The 21,448-nt window shown below is 49.0% G+C and overlaps 8 protein-coding genes and 1 non-coding gene across 9 annotated transcripts; 4 read left to right on the top strand and 5 right to left on the bottom strand.

Moving 5' to 3' along the window:
- The first annotated feature begins 284 nt into the window (after nucleotides 1–284).
- Nucleotides 285–5,267, top strand: BO83DRAFT_376495 (ABC bile acid transporter). Its single transcript, XM_025530732.1, has 4 exons — nucleotides 285–665; nucleotides 740–1,543; nucleotides 1,599–4,374; nucleotides 4,424–5,267. The coding sequence occupies exons 1-4, from the start codon at nucleotides 339–341 to the stop codon at nucleotides 5,140–5,142; spliced, it is 4,626 nt and encodes a 1,541-aa protein (XP_025390793.1). The 5' UTR covers nucleotides 285–338; the 3' UTR covers nucleotides 5,143–5,267.
- Nucleotides 5,268–5,658: 391 nt separating this feature from the next.
- Nucleotides 5,659–6,141, bottom strand: BO83DRAFT_424927 (cytochrome P450; the record flags this gene model as incomplete). Its single annotated transcript, XM_025535179.1, has 1 exon — nucleotides 5,659–6,141. One exon carries the CDS (start codon nucleotides 6,139–6,141, stop codon nucleotides 5,659–5,661), a length of 483 nt encoding a protein of 160 aa, XP_025390792.1.
- Nucleotides 6,142–7,825: 1,684 nt separating this feature from the next.
- On the top strand, nucleotides 7,826–9,112 carry BO83DRAFT_461300 (uncharacterized protein; the record flags this gene model as incomplete). The annotated part of the gene is made up of 1 exon (XM_025537253.1): nucleotides 7,826–9,112. The coding sequence occupies one exon, from the start codon at nucleotides 7,826–7,828 to the stop codon at nucleotides 9,110–9,112; it is 1,287 nt and encodes a 428-aa protein (XP_025390791.1).
- Nucleotides 9,113–13,201: 4,089 nt separating this feature from the next.
- Nucleotides 13,202–13,714, bottom strand: BO83DRAFT_386680 (uncharacterized protein; the record flags this gene model as incomplete). The annotated part of the gene is made up of 1 exon (XM_025532679.1): nucleotides 13,202–13,714. One exon carries the CDS (start codon nucleotides 13,712–13,714, stop codon nucleotides 13,202–13,204), a length of 513 nt encoding a protein of 170 aa, XP_025390790.1.
- Nucleotides 13,715–13,890: 176 nt separating this feature from the next.
- BO83DRAFT_356540 (tannase and feruloyl esterase) lies at nucleotides 13,891–15,788 on the bottom strand (the record flags this gene model as incomplete). The annotated part of the gene is made up of 4 exons (XM_025529206.1): nucleotides 13,891–14,313; nucleotides 14,361–15,325; nucleotides 15,387–15,429; nucleotides 15,484–15,788. 4 exons carry the CDS (start codon nucleotides 15,786–15,788, stop codon nucleotides 13,989–13,991), a joined length of 1,638 nt encoding a protein of 545 aa, XP_025390789.1. The 3' UTR covers nucleotides 13,891–13,988.
- Nucleotides 15,789–16,190: 402 nt separating this feature from the next.
- Nucleotides 16,191–16,762, top strand: BO83DRAFT_424923 (uncharacterized protein; the record flags this gene model as incomplete). Its single annotated transcript, XM_025535178.1, has 2 exons — nucleotides 16,191–16,402; nucleotides 16,483–16,762. The coding sequence occupies 2 exons, from the start codon at nucleotides 16,191–16,193 to the stop codon at nucleotides 16,760–16,762; spliced, it is 492 nt and encodes a 163-aa protein (XP_025390788.1).
- A 617-nt stretch (nucleotides 16,763–17,379) lies between these two features.
- On the top strand, nucleotides 17,380–18,185 carry BO83DRAFT_461288 (uncharacterized protein; the record flags this gene model as incomplete). Its single annotated transcript, XM_025537252.1, has 1 exon — nucleotides 17,380–18,185. Exon 1 carries the CDS (start codon nucleotides 17,457–17,459, stop codon nucleotides 18,183–18,185), a length of 729 nt encoding a protein of 242 aa, XP_025390787.1. The 5' UTR covers nucleotides 17,380–17,456.
- A 347-nt stretch (nucleotides 18,186–18,532) lies between these two features.
- On the bottom strand, nucleotides 18,533–19,399 carry BO83DRAFT_307527 (oxidoreductase; the record flags this gene model as incomplete). The annotated part of the gene is made up of 1 exon (XM_025527339.1): nucleotides 18,533–19,399. The coding sequence occupies one exon, from the start codon at nucleotides 19,397–19,399 to the stop codon at nucleotides 18,533–18,535; it is 867 nt and encodes a 288-aa protein (XP_025390786.1).
- A 1,484-nt stretch (nucleotides 19,400–20,883) lies between these two features.
- On the bottom strand, nucleotides 20,884–20,957 carry BO83DRAFT_t101. Its single transcript has one exon. It is a non-coding gene; the product is annotated as a tRNA-Ile (tRNA).
- Between the last annotated feature and the right edge of the window lie 491 nt (nucleotides 20,958–21,448).

Raw genomic sequence — 21,448 nt, 5'->3', positions numbered from 1 at the left:
TTCCCGTTGGAGCTCCGCTTCTGCCTCACTTTCCAATAGGGTCCAGATTCTACTCAATTCATCCATTCTGAGTCATGCCGAGCAAATCCAGGTTCTTATCGGCATCCTTCGAACGCGTTGAGTCACCTCAGCTCCGTCGGACTCCCGAACAGGCAACGCGCGGGGGAGCGGCTTATCACTGGCAGATGAATCGTATTCGCTGACTGCAGTAGCGCCGTCCGTTCGCCATGCACAAGGTAATTAGCTCGCCATCATCTCTCCATCTTTAAAATCCCAGGGCCCTTCCTCTTGCCATTCTCGGCGCAAAGAACACCAACTCTAACAATCCTGTCCGAACGATGGTACCTTCCATCGCCCCCGGAGAGGCGGCGGTTGTTCTCTTTGTCCTGATTGCGTTGGGGACCATTTCGCCGGCCAAGAGATTGATCAACGCGAGGTGGAGGAGACACGCGAACCCCGACGACATCCGGTATGAGGATAAAGATGGAATTGCCACAAAAGAATCCACCACTCAATTGTCAAACCAACGCCCTTTTATCGTAATCTTTCTGCTGAATTTGTGTGGACTGGGTCTGTCTTTTGCCAACTTGATTGTTGCGGCAATTAAAATTCATGAGACAAAGGGGTCCGCTTCACTGGGAATCTGGCTGCTGCCGCCAGCATGGGTTCGTCGACATTCCCCTACCACTGGATCCCACCTTCGGAGAGGTCTATTGGGATGGCTGCTGACACTCCATAGCTACTTCTGCTGGTGCAATTCGCAGACTCACTCACCCAGACACACCCAGTTGCGAAATTCGACAGCGTGCTATGGAAGCAGCCAACAATCCTTCTGATTGGGGCTATTGCCTTTTCCGTTCTCGCTGGCGAAAATGTCTCCGACGTGAGTAGAACTAGCGCCACCACTATCCTGACCGGAGTGCAGCTGCCTACTCTTCTGGCCCTGGTCGCGGGTATATGGTGCGTGGAACGGCGCCCGGCTGTCTTCGACCACGACGGCAAGGAAATAGACCGAGAGATGACCGTTAGCCTCTGGTCGCGTTTGAGATTCAAATGGGCTCCTGAGATCATGTCCGAAGGTGCCAAAGAAGCATTGGAATCTGAAGCTCTTCCGACTATGAATCATGCTATCCGTTCCAAGGAGGCCTCAACCGATTTTAGTGCCATGGCCTTGACAGACGCCCAACCACTGTGGATCCGCATCTTTTGGCAATTTCGGGTCCAGCTTCTGCGTCAATGGATCGCGGTTCTCATCTCCAATTTTTTCGACGTCGGGCCGTCATTCGCAACTTTGCAACTTCTTCAATACATGGAGTCACGAGAGAATGCAGACGTACGTGATCCAACTGCTTGGAAATATGTCCTGATGATTGGGATCGCCACCTTGAGCTCCACCCTGGTGGACTCGCGTATTATGTGGTGGGAAAGAGGCTATATTGTCGTTGCCTTGCGGTCGACTTTGACTTCGCTGGTATATCGTAAGTTGCTGAGAAAGAAATTGAGTACCGACCCTCCGAAAGCTGAAGGAGGCGAGATTGAAGAGGTATGAGAGCCCTGATTCTTGTGTGTTTACCTTACTGATTATTCTTTACTCGCAGTCGGGCCAGGACGGACCCTCCAAGTCCGAACAAGATATTATCAATATGTTCGCGGTCGACTGCAACCAAATCGCCATTTTTGCGTCCGAAAGCTCCCAGTGTGTGAACATTATCGGTAAAATGCTGGTGACAGTGGCGTTTTTGTGGCTTCTCATTGGATGGGAAAGCTTGTGTGCTGGCCTTCTGGGTATTGTGGTCCTTTTCCCCATCAACCAATACCTAGCGAAGCGCTATGGTAAGAAACAGAAGGCTCTGATGGACATCCGGGATAAACGTACCACGATGACTACGGAAGCTCTGCATGGTATCCGACAAATCAAATTCTCCGCTGCTGAAGATGTGTGGTCAGACAAGCTCGAAACTGTACGTGAAGAGGAGTTGTCAGTTCTGTGGAGCAGCAGGCTCGATAATATTTACATGACGATCGGCTCGGAGTTTACGCCCATTGTCCTGACGGCCTTGTCTCTTACGACATATTCTTACATCCACGGAAGCTTGCTACCTTCTGTAGCGTTCACAGCGATCAGTCTGTTCCTCCAACTTGAGGGCATTGTTGGGCGGATCCCTTACTTGTTAGTTTCTGTTATCACCGCCCAGGTGAGTGCCGACAGAATCGACAAGTTTTTACGCGCGCCAGAGCAAGAAGAAAACACACATCCGGGAGAGGTCATCTCGTTCCATAATGCATCCGTGACCTTCCCCTGCGATGCTCAGGATGCAGCAACCGACCGTTTCGCATTGCGAAATCTCAACCTGGTATTTCCGAACAACGCTCTCAGTATTATCTCGGGTCCGACGGGATCGGGAAAGTCCTTACTGTTGGCGGCTATTTTGGGAGAGGTGGAGGTGCTGAGTGGCTACGTCCATGTCCCGCGAGATGTCTGTCCCCAGGAGCGCTTCGATAACAAGGCAACAGCTAGCAACTGGATCCTGCCAACGGCTATGGCCTTTGTTTCCCAAACTCCGTGGATCGAGAATGCCACAATCAAGAACAATATCCTCTTTGGTTTGCCCTTTGATCCGGTCAGATATGAGAAGGTGCTACAAGCATGTGCACTGACAACCGATCTGGCCTTGTTCGAGGATGGCGATGAGACCGAAGTCGGCGCCCAGGGAATCAGTCTCAGTGGCGGACAGAAATGGCGTTTGAGTCTGGCACGCGCCATCTATTCACGCGCTGGAATTCTCATCATGGACGATGTCTTTAGCGCTCTCGACGCTCATGTGGGCAAGCATGTCTATGAAAACGCAGTAATGGGCGAGCTCGCAGTGGGCAGAACTCGGATTGTCGCCACTCACCATGTGTCGCTTGCCTTGTCCGGAGCCAAATATGCTGTTAGTCTCTCTGCTGACGGAACCCTCAAACACGCAGGTTCTGTGGACCAGCTAGAGGCGAATGGCGAACTCGAATCTATCCAAGAACCAGATAACAGGGAGATCTTGATTGAGGAAGAGGAGGAGCTGACAGTGCCGGCTGCCTCTGCTCCTACCGCCCCCAAGGGGCCCCCGAAGAAGCTTATTGAGGCGGAAAAGAGAGCCACGGGTCGTGTCGAGATGTCAGTCTATTCCGGGTATCTCAAGGCAACCGGAGGATGGTCATTCTGGATAATTCTTTCTTGTCTGTTCGCGTTGTTCCAGGCATTGATTTTGGCTCGGAATTACTGGATCAGGATCTGGGCAGACGCCTATGGCGATGAGCAGGGGGTGACTCAATATACATCATGCCCTCAACACAACAACCCGCAGATACAGTTGGCAGGCCATTCAACGCATACAGTCTGCATGAGCAGGTCAAGCAGTCTCCCGATTAACGTTCAGAACCGAAGTCTGTGGTTCTACCTGGGGTTGTACTGCGTCATTTCGACCTTGTCAGTGATAGTTGCCGTTAGCCGGGTATTCAACCTGTATTATGGAGCCGTCCGCGCATCACGGAGAATATTCAGAGATATGCTACACAGCGTATTCCATGCGCCTCTTCGATGGTTCGACACAGTTCCTACGGGAAGGATTCTGAACCGTTTTACTGGAGACTTCAGCCTTCTGGATTCACAGCTCCCGCAGATGTTCTATTACTTTGCCATTACCCTCTGGGAATTGGTCGGTATATTGGTTGCAGCCATTTTCATCTCACCGTTTATGGTCTTGGTTGCGATCTTTCTACTGGCATCTTGCGCCTTTATAGCACGGAGCTACCTTGCTGCTGCACGAAACATCAGGCGCATTGAATCCAATAGCAAGTCGCCGGTCATATCACACTTTGCTGCATCCTTGACTGGGCTTTCCACTATTCGAGCATTTGCCAAAACAGAAGAATTCAATAAACGGATGTACGATCTCATCGACACTTACGCCGCCTGCACATGGTATGCTTGCTATCTCGGCAGCTGGCTTCATCTCCACGTAGGATTTGTGGCCGCTTTATTTCCAGCTACGGTGGCTGCTTTCGTGATAAACACCCCAGGTATCGATGCTAGCTTGGCTGGATTCGCCCTCTCCTTCGCACTGAGCTTCACCTTCTTGACTGCCTTCACTATCCAAATTTCGACAAGAGTTGAGCTGTTCATGAATGCAACAGAGCGCATCTTCGAGTATCGAGACTTGCGCATCGAGAACCCAGACGGCGCCAGCATTAGGGCCAGCTGGCCCGAAACGGGTAGAATAGAGGTTGACGAGCTTGAAGTCGGTTATGCACAAGGTTTACCATCGATCCTGAAGGGACTGTCCTTCACTGCGGAGCCGAACCAAAGAATTGGGGTCGTCGGTCGGACAGGTGCTGGTAAGTTGCCTGCAGCATTCCCTCTTCCTTATCCAACTAACAATGACAGGCAAATCTACTTTATCTCTTGCGCTTTTCCGTTTCTTGGACACCCGCAAGGGCAGTATCGTCATCGATGGAGTCGACATTGCCAACATCCGCCTTCATGATCTCCGTACCCGCTTAGCCATCATTCCCCAAGACCCTGTTCTATTCTCCGGTACCATCCGGTCCAACCTTGACCCCCTGAATCAATACAGCGACCAGGAAGTCCGAGAAGCTTTGGCGCGTGTCCACCTCATCCCCTCCGGAAGTAGCACACCACTATTGAAGGACGACCAGGGTAATCAGTCTGGTGCTAGTTCCACCATTGCCGCTTCCGAGCAGATCGGAAACACCAACATATTCCAGTCCTTATCCTCGCCTGTTGCTTCGGGCGGGTCGAACCTATCACAGGGCCAGAAACAGCTGCTCTGTCTGGCGCGCGCTATTCTATCTCGCCCCAAGATCCTCATCCTCGATGAGGCTACCTCCGCGGTGGACATGGAGACTGACATCCTGATACAGCGATCCATTCGGGAGGCGTTCACGAACACCACACTTCTAGTGATTGCACACCGTCTCAGTACCGTCGCAGACTTTGACCGCATTCTGGTCATGAAGGATGGTGTTGCGGCAGAGTTTGGAAGCCCTGCAGAGTTGGTAGAAACAGAGGATGGCATCTTCCAGGATATGGTCAATAAAAGTGGGGAGACGGAGGAGTTGAGACGGATGATTTTGGGGTCATAAACAATAAGTATCAACCTCTGGATAGTTGATGCTTGCCACTCCTTAGATTTTGTCGTGCATTTAGTAAGCTACCATTGAAGTTCTTGTTTGCATTAATAAAAAGCAAATCAAATATTCACCGTTCCAAAGTACTTGTCCTAGTAGATCCTGTTGTGAACTGTCACTCAACTGAGTACATTACCCCAAGAACCATCGTATTTACATATTACTTGTATTTGGAGTCCACAAATGTAGCGATCAACACATCTTCGATCGCAGCTTAGCTACTTGTGCAATTCCCCCCCCCCCCCTTTCCTATCCTAGGAACAAACTTCAAGTACAGCGACGGGAGCAGAGCACCCATGTACTCCTTCGTTCCTTGAACAAACGTATCCTCATCATACTGATCCCCTGGCAAGATAATGAACTCATGAACAGTCTTCGCGATGAAAATATTCAACTCATTCGTAACCAGCTGCTTCCCGACGCACGAGTGCACGCCATAACCTAAGGGAGTAAAGGCTCGACGGTCACGAACTAGCTCAGGAATTTCCCCAGTCCAGCGCTCAGGGATGATGCGATCCCCCTTGGGGAACCATCGAGAGTCTTTAAAGTTACCCGGAAAGGTACCTTTACCTCGACGTTCCCAGGAACATACGTCTCCCCAAGCTGAAGACCACCATGGGGCGTCTTTACGGGTACCCCGATAGGAGCTGGGTTCCCTAGTCTGAGACCCTCGTTTAGGACTCCGTTGAGATAGGGAAGCTTGCGAGTTGATTCGACAGTCAGTTCTCCGCCTGCATTGCATATGGTATCTAGTTCTGCCCTGAGCTTCGCTTGTACTGCTGGGTTTGTGGCTAGAAAGCGCAGCCTTTGGTTCATCGTGAATAATGCCGTGTCGGAACCCCCGAGCACTGCTACCTGGGCATTCGAGATGACTTCTTTGTGGGTGCACTGTCTTCCTGCAGGACCACCGGTGATGAAATGGTGGATGGAATCCTGCTGGGGCGTGGCCTTCATTCATCTTTCACTTATTATCTCTTCGATCTCTCTTTCAAATGCTTTCGCTTCTGGCGCCCTTGGTGAACCTGAGAGAATCTCGCCGACATTCCGCAGACAGGCGATGATCCAGATGTGATTTAGCCTTGGATGGACGCGAAGAGTTGCGAGGAAGCCATGCTGCTGACGCCAGCTATGCCTAGGTACTTTTGAACAGAGATTGAAGGTAAGGTATCGTTCTCCGCCATCTTGACTTTTACTATCCTTCGAGAAAAACACATCCATTATACTACTCGATGTCAGTCATGAAGCATATCATTCTTGCTGTGGATTGCGCTCACACATCAACCTGGAAGCGCTCAGTCAGCTTGATAGTATTGACCGCTCTTCTCTCACTTTTCTTGAGTAACCGAAGAAATTTCTCAACATGATGTTGCAAGCAACCGTCGTAATTCACAAGCTCTTTGGCAGAAAGTGTTTTATCCCTAGTACTGTCAGCACCACGACCACCGCTGACCGATGCATAGCAGTTGATCACCATAGTCTCCGCCACTCGCCATGATGTTTATAATCTCGCTCCGAGTTCGAAGTTCCTCTCGCCCATGCTAGCGCGAAGCTCATAGAAATACCCTCGCGGATATTGGACCTTATAGATTTTCTGGATAGCCTCGACATCTATAATTGACACTTCGTTCGGCCCGACACGAACAATTTCCGCATTGTACTTCTTATAAATTTCCTCCAGATAGGCGGCAGAGCGCCCTAAGCGACATTGATTGGCTGCCCCGAGTCTAGATACTGCTGCACTTGGGTCCGGGCAGGGAGGCGAGCGGGGAGAAATATAGCCGATGGATCACTGTCCATGACGTTGCTGTGCAGAGGAAGATGAGCTTGAGCCATGCGATACTTGGTGGTCGAGGGATGTCTGCTGAAATGCTAGCTCTCAGTGACCAGGCTACAGCTGCAAGGTTCACGAGAATGTAGGTGCTTAGTATCTTTATGTTTGTAGGGTTATAGCTGCTGCTGCTGTCGCTAGTTCTGCGGTTGCCATTGTGAGCTGAGTGAAGCGTGGTTTCTACGTGGTCTGTCAATCTTCCTTCAATCGACATGCAATATATAAGCCTGGCTAGAATTGGAGGAATCCATCTTTTACCCCTTTCTATTATAGTGGATGGCGAAAGCTAGACGCATTAATGAGAAACCATGGCCTCCACAGGGTAACGTCCAACTCATTGAGTGGAACATAAAAAAGGTAAGGGTTTGTTCTGATGACTAGATTCTGTGCTATCATAACCGTTGTCCCTTGCTAAATTTTGAATAGCCCCCCTTGCGGTTCTAGGCTAAATGAGGAATGTATATCCCGCGTATCAGACCCCGGTCTGAGTTTCAGACACCAAATCATACTTTATTCAAGATATGTACCTCGTTCAATCTGAAAGATTTTCATGTACTCCTGCCATTTACACACACTGATGCAATATCATGTAATAGTGAGAACTCAGCATATGACGTCTTTCGAGTACGTCCTCCAGGGTTAGTCCCTGATACTATTCTCCTTATCACGCATTGGATCATAGAGAAGATTAAAGATATCTTCGATCTCGACCGACATACCTTAGTTAGGTGGTCAACATAAATCACACCATGTCCCCGCTTTTACTCTCTTCAGTTTTGCTCTCTCGGGGATTATCCTCCAGATTGCAACATGAAGATTGACTTTTTCTCAGCTCTTTCTAGGCCCGAATACGAGTGCCTAGAATTTCACGATGAAATCAAACTCAGTAATCAACAACGAAATGAAGTATTTCAATGTGTACGCAAATGTCTGTTCCTATTGCTTGAGGGAATAGGACATCAGCAACAGATCATACCAGCTGACGAACGTCTACGACATGACCTCGATAATTGGGTCCAAGAGCATCTGACACATCTGTTCCCAGAGAAGCTTCAAGCTCTGAGAGTTTTAGTTGACACTTCTGCGCAAGTCGGGGAATATCTCTATGCTCATTGCTCGCATGAGACAAAGCTAGTTATGGCCATCACTACTCTCATCCTGTTCGCAAGCGATGATGACACTCTCCTCAGTCCTGAAGAGCGCAACCGCTTATCCTCCTTTTCCTGTAATGACGGCTACAGTCCTCCGGATGCTAGCCCTTGGACAGCGGTCCTTACTCACGGGCTACAATTAGGTGCCGAATACTTCGGGTCCCAAGACCCCCTGGTCGGGAGCCTTTCAGCAAATGCTATCCGCGGATTCACGGAGGCATGCACCATGAAATACCGCATGGAGCAGGGGGACTTGCCCGTCCATCTTACAACCCACGGAAAGCCATATCCAAGCTCCGAGTGGTGTGCGACCGAAGCGTTCCCGGGGTACCTTCGTTCAATGAGTGGCATTTCGTTTCACTATATACCGCCAATATTCAAGTATTCTTGCACCGAGGAGGTCCCTTCTCCTTACTGGTTAGGAGTGGCTCCCGTCGTGAGGAACTTCATTGATTACACAAACGACCTGCTTTCTTACCCGAAGGAGGTCCTCGAGGGTGAGACGCGGAATTACCTTCTGCTAGCTACAAGAGCTAGGAGAGTAGCCGGCAGATCGTCCAGGTTTGGCTCGAAATTATGGACTTTCCGAGACACCTTCTGCGAAACACTCGAAAATGTGCAAAATATTGTTTTCGCTTTGGATAGGGCTTTCACAAGTTACATGCCTGCCGATAACAATGCACCGGAGGATAATAACAAGACTCAGGATGATCCCAATGCGCAGCTGGCTGCAAAGTGCTGGTTCTCTTTCCGACAGAACTTCTTCTCCTTTCATCTGGAGTCCAAGAGATACGGATTAGATCGTCTTGCTTTCGAGAGGAATAACTACACTGTTGAAGAGCTGTGTGAACCAACGCACATGCCCATGAATGCTGCTTGTGTAGGTGCGGCGACTGCTGGCTTATTTCTAATTTCTGCGTTGGGCTATCGTTATTTCTGCAAGTAGAATGTTCCTGTATAGGATTTTATATACGCTGCGATGCAACATTGCTTGAGATTGAGTCATACTTATTATCTTAGATTTAGGTCTCGCTTACTCTTGAAATGTGATATAGAAGCAGAACCTTCGAATTTCAATCATTCTTGATAATAACAGAAGAACATAATTGATCTAGTAACACTGATCACAGAAAATAGCCTATAACCACACCCACAAAAGGCAACCAAGTCCATACTGCACTCCTGGACGCAGAACCGGTGTATTGCGCTGAGACAACCGTCGACGTACGAGACGCATACACAGAATCAGTGCGACTTGTAGCAGCATTCCCAAGAGTAGGGTGATTGAGCCCGAGGCTAGGAGACGGGACGCTTGAGGCACGAGATCCGTCGCTCCAAGAGCTAACATTGTGATTGTCGTGGGCAATTGATTCGACACTAGAAGCATTCCAGGATGAGACATGAGGGGATGGTCCAGGCCCACCAGGCCTATCAGGATAATTGAAGTCACTGTTGCTGAATGTCTGTGAAGACGTTTCGTCTCCGGTGGGCTCTTGAGACTCGGCGCTGACCCCAATCTGGCCACCTGCGTCGGCACCGGATCCAATGGTAGATGCACCAGTCACCCCTTGCGGGGGACTGTGTGGTCCGACTAATGCCGAGTTTGCTTTGCTGGTAGGTGAAAATTGCGGTATTTCGCTGGCAATGGGGGTCATGGTTGTGCTTATCGGAACGACGGCCGTGGTGAGGTGGGTTTTCGTTCCCTTTGTGATCGCGTATACCTCTGTTGTGTAGAGAACGGCTGTAATGGTTGACGCTGAGGATTTTCCTCCGGAAGGAGTAACTTGAGCACCTGAATTGTCTGCAGCAGTTTCAACGGCTGCTGATGTGATGACAGTAACTGATGCTACTGCGGTTTCCGTCGTGAGATACGTCGTTCGCTCTGTGTCAGCACAGGTAGTGGAAGATGATGAACAGGCTGCGGTAGGGTAGACACGGGTTGTGTAGACCGTCGATGTACTGTGTCTTTCACTGCTCTGTCCGATAGATCCTTCCCCGATAGCTTCCGCTTGGCCGGAGGCATGCGTGCCTGTCTCCTCTGCAGATACTGGGCAAATAGTTGTGTATGCAGCGATTGCTTCTGTCGTGTAGTAGGTAGTCTTCTCAGATGCTGCGCAATGCGGGCTTCCTCGTGGACAACCAACCGTGGTATGCCTCTTGGTAGTAAAAATAGTAGATGTAGTGAGGGCTTGAGGCTGTTCAGTAGCTGCTCTCCCGTTGCTGGGTGTCTGTGTTGGGATGGCATATGCGTCACTTGTTTCTGGGGAAACAGGGCATATAGTAGTATACAGGGGAATAATCTCTGTTGTGTAGCTGGTTGTCTTGTCAGAGGCAGGACAGTTTGAGACCCATGGAGGGCAGGCGGTAATAGTGTACACCTTTGTGGTGAAGACAGTTGAAGTCGTCATCTTTGGTGCGGCAGGGGAGGTAACATCCGCTCGTTGTAGAGTGGAAGTCGTTTTGGTAGCGTTCAAAGGACAGGTTGTAGTCATTGAGGTGAGGGTTTCAGTGGTAAAAATGGTCGTAGTGCGCCGGGCTGGCGTAGGGATACTCTGACTGGAAACTGTGGGAATGTTACTGGTAGAGCTTTGAGAAATAGAAGAATGGGAAAGAAGCAGCAATGACGCAGAGAATGAATGAAAGACAGGAGAAGAGGACGATTGCACTGGTAAAAATGCGGAGGAGCTCTTCGAGGGAAGGGAAACTGGGACTGTTGAGTATATAGCAGAGGAGCCGAGAGAAGGAGAGCTCCGGAAGCTTGAGACCGGGGACGTTTTTATTAAGGGGATTGGTGAAGTAAGAGAGTTCAATGTCACAGGAGACGGAGAGACGCTTGAAAGAGTGGAAGGTGAAGCAGTTGATGTAGATGGCATGACTGGAGTAGATGTTTCTATAGGTCTTGATGAAGTCAATATGGCCGATGAGGACGCAAGTGTCGACGAGGATAGGATTGTCGAAGAGGTTGTAACTGCAGTAGAAGTCGCAACTGCACAAGGATCGACATCTAGCCGAAGAGCAATGTAGTCGACAACATTGTTATCTGGGTCGCTGTAGTCGTACGGCACGTAGGAATAGTCGATAGCACCACTTTCCGAGTAACATATCCCCAGAAACCAGAACGTTCCTATACAATTCGAATAGCTAGAGCAGACCTCGATGCAGCCCCAGATGTCGTTTTGTCTGGAGTTCGAAAGGACTCCTGAAAAGCTCTGCACGGTGTCACTGCAGAGAACTTGGTAGTAGTCTCCATCGTATGCGTAGTACCCGTCGACGCAATTTGTGGTGGTAGGAAGAGCTGAAACAGTGCATGTTGAGGCCGTTGATGCTGACACACTCGAGATGTATGCTGATGTGCCAACACTGGATGTAGTCCTAGTGGAAGCGGCAGAAGCACTCGTCGACAATGTAATTGTCGATGTGTAAGTTGTTGTATATTCCATCACCGTTGTCTCGGTTGACAACTGGGTAGAAGCGCCTGTTACGGTGACAATGCAAGGGTTGGTTGAAAAACGTTCAATTGCGGCCCAATGAGACGAAGTGACTTCCACTGTGGACGTGATGTCTGTGAGCAGCTCACATTGATCATTACCATCCCAATTGAGACCTTGGCAGCTCGAATAAATGCCACAAAACACGAAGCATTCGTAAGGGCTTGTTGCTCCATGAATGGTCATATACGGTGCTCCTTCCAAAGATGACTCCGAGCACCATTCTTGCCAATAGGAACCTTCCGCCGACCATATCGAGTTGGTACATGACTCTGGAGCAACACTACCAGGAGTACATGTGGTCTCAACGGTCGTCACTGGGAGAACCCCTGTAATAGTGCTGGTCACCGTATCGGAGTAAGTAGACGTTACAGTAACAACCGAAGTGGGTGCGACTGTTACCACCGGGATTGTGGCTGCGAATCCTTGGATTGCTAGTACTCCCATGCATGATAGCCAATATGTTGTGCGAAATCGTTCCATCGTGGAGCCTTAGATAAACGAGTGACCGTAGCAAAGTGTTCCAATAAATGGCAAGTAAAGATCGGCGCAGCTCCTACTGCTGACACATTTGAGAAACTGGAACAGAGACGTGAGCTGATGGACGGTTTGAAGCAGGAATACCCAGGGTTTTGACATCAGCAACGTAGATATTCCTGCTGGCGCTCTGCGCCACTGGGGCTTTCTAACTGAGAAGTACTGGTTATCATTGGTAGGCTTTCCAATTACTATCTACTAGCGCTTGCTAGCCGCGGGTTCGCCCGGGAAATTATAGGCGATAACGAGGGCTGAGGCTGACCAGCATCACCAGAGCAGTGGATCCACCCCCTGGTCTAATAAAGGAAGGTCAAAAGAGCCGACGACTGGAGCTTTACGATTGGATAACTTCAATACATAACCAGGTGCTTATTCAAACTTTTTACAGAGGCTCGTATATCCATCTTCTAGGTCCACCCCCTATTCGAAGTCTGGAGCGCATCCTCGTTATTCTAGTTGTGTGCTGATAAAATATGGAATTCTCAAACTTGCTTTTCTTTACCGGAAGTATCTATGCTCAAGCCTTTCCATCACATTGGTTCCGGGACTGAATTTTTAGGGCTCTGAGATTGTGGATGTTCGATAGCGACCCGACGTCTTCTCCATTATAGCCATCCGTGGCAACGGACTATTTCAAATGGTCAGTTATTCGAGAGGTTGTTGATTTGTTTTGATTTCTTAAGAAAGTTCCTCTTCTGGAAAACTGCCTCTGGTTTTGATAGGCAGACTGTAGTTGAGCTGGTCTAGACTTGCGCTGCAAGCATTTCAGTATTCTCCATAGACAACCCGCTGTCACGGCCTCAGATGCTTCTCTGAATATCAATTCTTTCGTTGGCTGGAGTTGACAGACGTATCTCTCGCACACAAAACTTTTGAGAAAAGCGTCTTTGTCTTGGAGAATGGACGTCTGGGACAAGTGCTCTTTGACGTTCGTATCCCATGCCTCTGTCCCATATAGCCATCAATAGCACGAAATGGTATTACATCCTCATCCTTGTTTGTGACCTCTTTTATTGCAAAAACTGTCGTCTAGCGACACCACAGTTGGGAAAATAAGAGAAACAGGAAGTGAAACATCTCTTGAGATACTCGCGCGGATTGGCGTGCACAACACGCGAGTTGTTGATTTCGTAGAATGGGATCTCCGCACCATATCCGGTTATTCGATGCAGTTCCGCTAACTGTATAGCCACGGACCTATCCTCTTGGGGCCATCGGACAAGGAGCCAATTTCCCCTGTGATTTCGAAGCACATATACAGGAAGAAAGGTCTGATCCTTGTGTGCCGTGTCGTAGTTGTAGTTGTCGCGATTGACATCAACGTTCACAAAAATCCGATTACCCCATACTTGGATAGTGAGAAACATGATACGGTTTTCCTGTTTCCAGTCGGGAAAAACTTCACCGACAATTCTGTAAGCGGTGGTCCGGCAGTCCTCCGATTCTTCTGATTTTATTATGATGATGATGCGTTTGGCATTGTCTTTGAGTATCTCGTCGCTGATATTAGAAACATTGAACATGATCCTTACGCTAAGACGATTTAATATTAAGTAATTCTGGAAACAAAATGCAAGTGGAAGTGAGAAGAACAACGTAAAAGGAAAGGAGATAAAAGCAAACCGCTCATTTATACCTCAGGCATTCAAATGTTAATGGCGCTGACAGAACCCTTGCATTACTACAACCTGGGTGATTTAATGCACCATCTTCCTACTGGCGTCTGCGCCTCGCGTACAAAGTAAACATCTTCCATACGCCTAAATGTAGTCTTCAATGACCGATAGAGGACACCATTTAATACAGGGGCTTGCACTCGAAATTGGCGGCATCATCAATGTCTCCTGATCCCACGTACTGAGCCAGCTTAGGATACGCGCATATCGGCCGTTGTTTGTCGATAGTGTTCGAGGTATACTCAATGCTACTATTGAAGCGAGATCCGATAATATAGTCGGGTGCAGTACCATTCTCAACCCAGTTGATCAAAGCCAGGAAGATATCGTGCTTAGCATCTTGGTAACCGGGGACACTGTAGAGGGACGGGCTCAGCGTGCTCGCCTGCGTGGGTCCGGCGATATACCACGGTGCGCCCATGGTGGATGGTGTGTGGTAGCAATGTCTGGAGTTATTAGCTTGTGATCCGGTATTGGTTTCGTGTAAACTCACTCCATGCCAGGAATAGCGAAGAAGCGATAGAAGTCATCGATGTCAATACCCTTTGGCGCTAACGTGGCAGCCATGTGGTCGCGGTAATAGAGGCCGATACCGGGGGGTACAATGGCGTCGGAATGACCATGGTAGTGGATGAGCTTCCCTCCGTGGTGGTAGAACTCGGCCAGTTCATAGTTGTCAGCGGATGAATCGCCCGGGTCGGTCTTATCGGCGTACTGCACCACGCTATAATCGAAGTCTTGTACAGTGAAGTTGGCAAGGCCGAGGATATGTTGAGGATACCACAGCTGCGAGTCTTCGTTGTCGGCGCTGCCGTTGCCGATGACGCCGCTCTCATTCCACATTGCTTCGCTTCCGTATAGCGGATGTGTGTACACAAAAGTTTGATTGGTTTCCACCCAGTCGTTGTAGATTTTATGCAGTGTCTCTATCTGAGGTCCCGTCAAGCAGCTGGTGTTCTTTGCCTCAGTACAGAGTAATGGCAGGTAGTCGAAATGACAGCCTAGTGGATCGGAAATGATGTTGTCGACCAGTCCGTCCTGAGGATCGCACTGACGAATTGCCTCTGCTCCGATGACGGCAAACATCTCCATTGGGATTGTATGAGCTGATCCCTGAGGTGCCTGATAGGTCGTCTGCTTAAGATTGTACAGCTGCTGGTGGGTTGTCCACCATGCCGGGCAGGCAGCAATCACTCCGTCATAATCCCGTGGAAACTTCTGTGTTTCTTTCATGGCTTGGCGCCCACCGGTGGAGCAGCCGGCGAAGTAGCTGTATCTGGGCTTTTGACCATAGAAGCTCTCGACGAGGAACTTGCCCAGTACACTAGTGAGATGGTTGGCACGCCAGGCCCAGTCGTTGATTGACTCTGGGTTCTTCCACCAGACTCCGTCCATGTCGGAGCCTGTGTGGCCCGTGTCAGTGGCTACAGAGGCGAAGCCATAACGAAGTCCAACGGCCTGGTGATGGAAATTAGTCTATTTCTCAGTGAGAACTAAGGTAAGATCTCATACTACACACCATATCAACCCAATTGATGTCTTCACCTTCCTGCGCAGCATGGCTATTTACTTTCAGTCAATGCTGGGTGTCCCCGGGAAAGGTCAGAGTCACTTACAAGAATCTTTCATTCCACGTATCAGGCAGGTAGACGCCAAAGCTGAAGTAGGTGTCAACATCCGTCGTTGCATTGACCTGAATTGCACACGCTGCTGGCAATTGAGTGGGATTGGTGACGGAGCTGATGTTGGGATTCACAAAAGTCGAATTCTCTGCATAGTGACGGGCGTAAACTACACGCGCGGCGGTACCATTGGCGTTCAAGAAGGCTTGAAAAGTTTTGATGGAACAGTCATTACTACCCAAGGCGACTGAGAAGAATGTGAGAAGCGAAGTGACAAGATACAGGAACCAGAGTGTCATGGCCATTACTCATGCAATAACCAAGCTTTCAGGTGATCTGATCATTGGGGATTATCACCATTTGTCGAACAATTTATATATCCGGTTCTCCTCGCTATGACGACACTTTTTCCCTCATTGTTGGCATCGCGACTAGTATATCGGCCCATTCCCGAATTGCGGGGATACGCGGGGGAAATTCTGCAGGACGGAAGCGAATGCATGATCCTTTTGGATGTTTGCCCCCGTGAAATGAGGGCCTCAGCGGCCGCCAACTTGCGGAGTCTTTCCCTCATTAGGATTCACAGATCAACTGTGCGGACGTGGACAAGATATAAGGCAACAGTTGGGACGGGAAAGCAACAGCTGCCAGGCATCTTAATCCACAACAATCACTGCAGAAGGAGGTATTCCCCGCTCAGGATGGCTGCCATGGCGTCACTGCTACTGGTGGCTCTTCCGGCGGTGGCTAAAGCTTCATCCGCTCCAACAAGCCTTCTGTTCGAGAATGACGGAAACTGGACTGCTCATACAGAGCGACCGAGTGCTCTTCTAGTGCATACACCTGCCCGGCGTGGTCAGGCACAATCTATCTGTGATAAATATGAGGAGCAATTTCTGCGATGCGATGACGTGTACCATTTCCGCAGTCCTTTCAGTACCAGCAGTATCTGGGTACTCTACCTGACGAGGCGCTGCTCTGGACTTCTTGCAGTACACCAGTCACACTATCTGGTACATCTACCGCTGGTGATGCATCTTCGGATGGAGAGTGGCCTTTTGTCTGCACCAACTCGGCTCCACTGGTTGACCGTGTCGACACCGATTACTCCCCCTTTCCTCGGGTCAATGCGACGGCAGGAAACATCACCTTCGAGGGTCTCCGTGATTATTTGACATTTAGATTTGCCGGTGTTCCGTTTGCGCAGCCGCCAATTGACACACGCCGTTTCAAGTATGCCGCAGCCTGGGATGCGACCAGTCCAAGTATATGATAAAGTCTGCTTCTTGCAGCGAGCTTCAAAGCCAACAATCGTCAGACTGAGCAAGGCCGCCAATTTAGTGCCATCGTCAGTATGACAACTCCAGAGATTGTTAAGAGAATGAATAGATTTGGATCATTTCGCAAGCAATCCGAGAGAAGATTATCAGACATACAGAATCAAATCGAAACCATATCACCTATCGATTTGAATCTCACCTGGGACATCGATCAAGCTCACAGAGAGAGCAACAGTGGAATGACGACTCCGAGAGTGTCGTATAATCGAAGCGCAAAGAGCCTTTGAAAGACTCTACTCGTAGAGGAAAGGCAATTTAGATGCCAGCAAGTCATTGTGGAAGATATCTTTGTAAACATACTGAAGCTCGAGAATCTTGAAGGGCAGTTTGAACCGATGAAGCGACTATTGTGTCAGACTCTGGTACAGATACCGGTCAGCGAAACAGCGCTCGAGGCGGCAGCAGCGCATTATGACATGGGATATCGACTTCTCAGAATTATGCTTGACGACCGACAAGTGAAGCTGCCGATAACAGAAGAATCGATCAACAACGCGACAGACGTTTATAGGGTTTTGTATCTTCTTTTTCGCCGCACAGCTAGAAAAGGCATCACTGAAGGTGTAGTCAAAATGGCAACACGAAGCCCACAAGCTCTTGAGATCATACAGCTTCTCTACGAGTATCATGGAAAGTTTACCAATCTCTGAAGAGATAGCCCACAATGCGGTCGAGCGTATCCATGGACTTGAAATCCTTGCTCTGTTTTACCAACATCGAGACAGCCTACCAATCTCTGAAGAGGTACTCAATGCAGCAATACAGCACGACCACGGAATCGAGGTTCTGCGGGTTTTTAGGGAGCATCAGAACTGTCCACCGCTCTCTGCAAGTACACTCCACAACGCAATCTCAACTCCACATGCACTTGAGATATTAGATCTTCTACAACAGTACTACCAGAACAATCTCCTAATTTCTGGGGCTGTACTCACGGCAGCAATGAATCATGGCGATAGGGCGAAAATATTCAGGCAGCTCTACCAACAAGATGAAAACGTACCAGTTTCTGAGGAAGCATTGAACAGAGCAATTTTGGATCAAAAATGCTTGGATAAATCAAGCCTCCTTTACCAATTTCAGAAGAACCTCCGGCTCAAAAAAACTGCTGTAGAGTTCATAGCAACGGAGCTTAAGGGACCTGGATACGAATGCATGTGTTCGCTGAAGTTGGCGGGCAACAATACGGAGTACGAATATCGTAGAGAGTGTCTCAAACTTATATGTTTAAACCAAAGTGATTTGGTTCTCAGAGTCATCAAGAACTCCATAGTCAGAATGAAATTATGTGCATGCTGCGTGGAATTGACGAGGAAGAAATTGTGTGGCTATGTTGCTCATGAAGGACGAGCGTGAAACGAATCAAAGGTTTAATCGCGATGGAATTGAGGAGATGTGACATGCAGAGAGAATTCGGGATATATTTACTTTTCTCATAACGATTCCTTCTTACTCATCCACCTTCTTGGTTTTTCGTTTCTTTTCCCTACATTTAGGGACCGAAGGTCTGTGCTCCCAAGCCACTGGCACCGGTACCTTAGCCACATTATATTTACCTACCAAGGTTATGCGTTGCATTACTCAAGCAAATATCTTACTACCTATTGCTATAAACTTCTGGGGATGTGGCCAGAAGTCATGTATGTCCATACTGGAATCATTAATGGACATAGCCATCCTTCCTTCTCCAGATCATGAATATACTATGCCCCCTTTAACAATGCGCCCCCGTCACTCTCTACTCTTTTCCCTGTTACAAAACCATCTTTCATACACCAAACATACGCCTCTGCAACATCCTCCGGCCTCCCCACTTCCCCCGTCAACGTTCCCTTTCTAAACGCTTCTAGATATGCTTCCCTCGCAGGGCCCAGTCTCTCGAAGACCTCCGTCTCAACAGCACCTGGGGCAACTACATTCACCCTGATGGGTGCCAACTCCACCGCCAATCCCCTAGTCAAGCCCTCAAGCGCTGATCCCACTGCCGCACCACCAACTGCCAGCCCCGCCGCTGGTCTTGCGGCCATTAAGCCCGAGGTAAACGTTATTGAGGAGGTATGATGATCAACCAAGTATTTCCTCGCAAGTTTGCCCAGTAACATCGGGACAAGTAGCCGGAGGGTGCTCAAGGCTGCGAAACTGGATGCGCTGATCTCGGGAGAGGAGATGGGGATCCGCGGGGGCGGGGTGCCGGCCGTGTAGATTATATGGTTCAGCAAAACTCGTTCAGTGCTATCACTATTTCTGGTGGGAGACGCAGCATCAGGAGAGAGAGAACATGATGTAGCGTAGTCGAGAAGGTCAAGAAGGTTCTTTTCTAGAGTGGCTTGATCGCCTAGGTCGCAGGATTTGCCAGTGATGCGGTCGGTGTAGACCTTGTTGGGGTAGAGGGCTTGGAGACGAGAAGTAGTAAATGACACTTTCTGGGGGTTTGAGCTGGATATGATGATGCTGGCGCCGTGTTCCAGGGCTGCACGGGCAACGGCGAAGCCGATGCCGGAGGTGCCACCGATTATCAAGACTCGGGTGTTGGCGAGCTTGTTGATGGAGATGAGGCTGGGGGTGGCCATTCTGCTCTTCGGTGCAAATCCATTGACTCGACTAAATCCATATGATGTATATAAAGTCCTAAGGGTCTTATATGCCATGAATGTATGACAGGCATATCGGCGGGACTCGGGCTCTTTTTCGCGGAGCTTGTGTGAGACCGGGACGCGGTACGAAAAGCAGAGTAACCCCCAGCGCTGCCAATGTTGCGCGAGGATTGACCGCGAAAGCAGACTTTCTCATCGCCCGCCTCAACACGATGCCTGTTTCAGACCCGGTCGGTGTTGATAATCTAGTGCTGCCGGACTCGCCGTCAGCCTTATTTCCAAGTACGCTGGCTGGCGCCATGGGGCTGACTTATGATGAGGATTCGTTCTACAGCTTCGAGCCTCTACTTCTTCGATGACTAGCATTGCGCCAAGGGACTTGAAAACGGCCTGCTTGAAAGTTTGTGGAAGATTACTGCTTTTTCGTATTTCCTATGTCTGAGGTGGATGGGTTACTTGAGATAAACATGAACGGTTCAAAGGTTATAACAGGACATTTTTATGTTCTACCTCCAGTCATGCCCAGCTTGATCTCACCGTCCTTTACGCGGGGATAGGAATAGAAAGGATATCATGAAGTAAGCTTCGTGGACTCTGATTAGTGCAGTCGTGAAGGATTCGAGATTCCGGAAATGCTGAAGGAGATGCTGGAGATATAGTGTAGGGACCAATAGAAAAGGGGTTTGCCGTTGTTGACATCAGTTCCATCCACGCTGAGCTCAAGCCGATCGAATTAACCTAAGATCATAGAATGTTCATAATCGGAAACACCTTGGACTTGCTAGCTTTAGAAGCAAAACAGGGTGGAACATCAGAGCGAATGTGTATTGCTGATTGTCAAATGACCGATCCCGTCGCCCGGAACGTCCGGAGGATTTTTTGATATGACTATAATCCAGAATGCACCAGGTCTGACACCAAGTCAATTACTCCGATAACTTCTAATATGATAATCCAGAACGCACCAGGTCTGACACCAAGTCAATTACTCCGATAACTCCACTCTGATAGTGACATGAAGCATAAACAGCCATTTTCGAAACTTTTTGGGCTCCCTGTGAGGTTATCTCTGGGCTAATTGCATAAGTCATTGGAATCTAATCATTCTTTCCGGCATTCGCGATACTCCTCGTCTACAGCCCATGCATCGTTTCTCAGTGTTATCGGAGCTATACGTAGTGTAGGCAGTTTGAGCACGCCATAATATAATACCAGCCTGACGGTACGCTCAATAATAGGAGCAATTGATGGCTAGTAATACAATGGACATTCCAGTCAGTTACTGTGTGTCAGAAGTCGGGATCGGTAAGGCAGTAAACAGAAAAAAGGACACTGACGAACGGGGGGTCGTCTTGTTCCAACAACAATAACCACCAACCAACAAGCCTGTCTTCAAAGTTGCCAGCAGCAAAAACTTGGTGAAGCAAAAGATGCAACAAGAAGACAAAAGCAAAAAGAGATGGTCCCAGAGGGGCTCGAACCCTCGACTTTGACGTTATTAGCGTCACGCTCTAACCAACTGAGCTATGGGACCCGGTTGTTGAAAGCGGCCATCTCAATGGAGTACAAGAGGCCCCATCGTTTCCCACCGTCCACAAGTAGAATTGTGGCAGAAAAGCCAGTTTCGACCGCCTTACCCACCGCTCCAAGCGGCAGAACCTAGTCGACCTCGTCGAAAAAACCTCGGATTTAAGCGGATTTAAGGACATACAGCCCCGGAATGGTGATGTTGATTTCTGTTAAAATGTTGACCGCCCTTAGGGATGCGGCAGAAAATGGTCGCTGATCCTCGTTCTCTGGTAGAACACGTGCTGTTCTCGTATCTCTAAATCAGTTTCTCTCTTCGCCATGCCACATAGATAATTGTTTTCTTGGCGCTTTTTTCTTCTTGACACATTTAGACAAATTTCTAGTGGTCGCGGGCAATGACCCTACAGTACAGTGCTGCTAATCAACTTGGATCATCTTCAATATATCTTTCTCGAACTACATCTGTCAACAGTATGGGCATACTGTCTGATCTAC

This window comes from Aspergillus eucalypticola, assembly GCF_003184535.1.
Source record: "Aspergillus eucalypticola CBS 122712 chromosome Unknown BO83scaffold_6, whole genome shotgun sequence".
In the NCBI taxonomy this organism is placed as follows: Eukaryota; Fungi; Ascomycota; class Eurotiomycetes; order Eurotiales; family Aspergillaceae; genus Aspergillus; species Aspergillus eucalypticola.
Note: the sequence above shows the minus strand (reverse complement) of the source record. Positions and strands in the feature narration are given on the sequence as shown.